Source organism: Frankliniella occidentalis, unplaced genomic scaffold (genome assembly GCF_000697945.3).
Source record: "Frankliniella occidentalis isolate FOCC.00 unplaced genomic scaffold, Focc_3.1 Scaffold61, whole genome shotgun sequence".
NCBI lineage: Eukaryota > Metazoa > Arthropoda > Insecta > Thysanoptera > Thripidae > Frankliniella > Frankliniella occidentalis.
The window spans coordinates 97,595-100,474 of record NW_026267191.1 but is presented as its reverse complement, the minus strand read 5'-3'; the positions used below and the strand labels follow the sequence as shown (position 1 = coordinate 100,474).

General features: G+C 52.8%; 1 protein-coding gene across 2 annotated transcripts in view; it reads right to left on the bottom strand.

The window, feature by feature from the left end:
• Positions 1 to 2,880, bottom strand: part of LOC113213663 (protein pangolin, isoforms A/H/I/S-like) — a 154,431-nt gene that overhangs the window by 127,227 nt on the left and 24,324 nt on the right. For both annotated transcript variants that reach the window (XM_052267958.1, XM_052267959.1), the window contains exon 2: positions 2,364 to 2,433. In XM_052267958.1, the coding sequence (XP_052123918.1) occupies positions 2,364 to 2,433 (70 nt within the window). The remainder of the gene's footprint in view (positions 1 to 2,363; positions 2,434 to 2,880) is intronic.

The following is a 2,880-nucleotide window of genomic DNA, read 5'->3' as shown; positions in this document are numbered from 1 at the left end:
GTCTCGCGCTGCTTCCTGTGTGCAGCAGCCAAGGGCGCGCGCAAAGCGGCGCAAAAGGGCCAAACCTACATGGAAACCTACGGTATCAAAGTGAAGTGGAGTAAAAGGGCCTCGGACCCCTCGGCGACGACGGGGACCCTCACGTGTATGGACGTCGCCACCGTTCTCCACGGCCGTGCTCTCCTGGACGACGCCCCGCGCTCCGCTCAAGTATGTAACGATATTTTTCCGAAAAAAATTGAATAGTACTTCCCAGAAGATAAAACTTTTCCCTTCGGGTAGAGACAGACCACAAGGGACTGTCTAAAAAAAATAGAAAGGGGCGAAATATTTCCAGAAAATTTTCAGGAAAATTAAAATCCTGATGCATGAGCTTCAAATGCGCGGTTCTCGCGAGCGCGCGGTTCACGCCGACCACGCGTGTGTGTGTCCGATGGGATGTCAAAGTCTGGGCGGCAATTAACGCGCGGTGGGCATTCTTGAGGTAGGACAGCGGCAGCGCGGTGCGCGGGGCTAACAAGGAGAGGGTGAGGCGGAAGAGGAGAGGAGGGGAGGAGAGGGGAGGGGTTGGAAGGGAGGAGAGGGGAGGAGGGGGGAAGGGGAGGAGCTCGCACATTGGAAGGCCATTACGTCGCCTAATGAACCCAGTGAGCGTGTAATGACAGCGCACGCACGGCGGCCAGAGGCGATGACAAGGACCGCGCGCCGCCACGCCCCGCCACGCCCCGCCACGCCCCACCGCACCACGCCGCGCCACGGGTTGAAAATTCCAGGAAAATTTTCCCGGAAATTTCAGGGGAAAACAACCCGGGGGTCAGGAAAATTCAGTATTTTTTCCATAATTTTCCGGAAACTTTCCTTAATTTTTCCAAGACTTTCGACCCTTCGGCCGCGGGCGACGCTTGCCGCAGCAGAGAGTGCACACTGCGGTGACGCTAACGCACGGGGATGGCGAGCGTACGCGGAGACTTGCTGCTGTTGCGTCTGGTCGTCGTCCCGGGTCCGGTGGACGGACGGCTGGACGAAGCAGCGAGATTGAAAAAAAAAAAAGAAGGGAAAAGTGACTTTTCATTGAGAGGGAAAAAAAGTAAAAAGAAGTAAAACCAGCTCGTAAATAAAAGTATAATGTACCCGACCAACACCCGATCAACTCCACGGCGACGACCATATCAGACGACTGAAACGGCGCGCAGAACACCACCAGCTCGGCCGGCGCCACGCCCCGCCACGCCCCGCCACCAATCTCAACGCACGTAAAGCCAGAAGCTCCTTGGGCAGGTTATCGGAATTCTCATTAGCAAGGTATAATGAGACCTAACGTCGTTGGTCCGGTCCCCCCCCCCTCCTCCCTCTCTTCTCTTCCCACTTCTCCGCGCTTCGTTCTGTCGCCCTCCCACTTCACCTCCCCCCCATCATCATCATCATGAACACACCGGTGGGAAGCCGCCGGATCAGATGAACAAGGCGCAAGCGGAAGCTGTCGACGCCGGGATACGCCGTCGATCGCGCCGTCACCGAATCGAAAGGGCCAAAATTTATCAATAAAACAATAACACTACTATCTTTCGAGGATTACAACGTTAGCGAGCGAGATGCGTCTCAGCCTCACCCTTCCGTGCAAATGGGGTTGGAAGCCCATGAAAATTACCGGAAAAATTTCAGGAAAATTTCCGGGAAAAACGGAAAATTTCCGGGGGAAAATTGAAACGTCCCCAGACTTTGTGTTTTCCGTTAATTTCCGGAATTTTGGGGGGGGGGATTTTCCGGAAATAATCCGGAACATTTTGTAATTTTTCCAACCCTACGTGCACACATTACCGCCAACACCTGCAGACAGGCGAGATGTGCGTGCATGCGTGCGCCGGACCTCGCACACACGCACGCGCAAACAACAGCACTGCCGCCCCCCAGAGGCCCGGCCGAGCCGGCGCGGCGGCGGTAAGCCACGCACATTCCTCCACAATCGCCTCATGCCTCCCGCCGCCGCCGCCGGCAGCCTCGGCTCGGCCCCGCCTCGGCTCGCAACAACGACATTCGGCACCAGCGACGTTTTATACGTACGGCATCCTCCTCCTTGGCCAGCCGACGACGAGCAGGTCCGCGCCCTGAGCGAGCGCGAGCGCGCGCGCGACATTCCAAAGGGCGTGTAAAAAGTAAAACGACTCGAAATGACGAAAACACTCGTCAAAAACGACCGACTCGTTCACACTCGAACAACCCCCCCCCCCCCCCCTACACGATTGCAACGCGTTGGACTGCTTTTACTACTATATATAGTGAAATTTTATCCCAACGAGAACGGCATGCAAATGTGACGTCAATTACATTTTATTTATTATTTTACTTCCGGATGCGGTACTTACCATACACCGGGCTGAGATCGGGTCGGGCTGCATGTTTCCCTGAGTACGGCTGGCCACCGCCACCCTTTTCCTGGAAAAGCCAAGCAGGCGTTAGCCAACCCGCCGTCTTCTAGACTGAACAGAGGCGCAAACTCATACAACAAAACACAACACACGCTGGAGACAAATTGGCATATCATATACAAGTTGCCATATGTTTACAGTATACACTCTAAATGTAAAGGGACAATTTTGTCCGTAGATTTGCAACGATTTCGTGCACATCCAGAAAGGATGCAATTTTGTTCCTAAAACTAGACAAATTGTGTGAAACTTCACACAATTTGTCCAATTAAGGGAACAAAATTGCATCCTTTCTGGATGTGCACGAAATCGTTGCAAATCTACGGACAAAATTGTCCCTTGACATTTAGAGTGTATAAATACACACATAAATATCTTTTTTTAAAACATATGAATCATAAACAAGATCAGTATACCAGAATTTCAGATGACAATATTTGGATGAACAGTATCA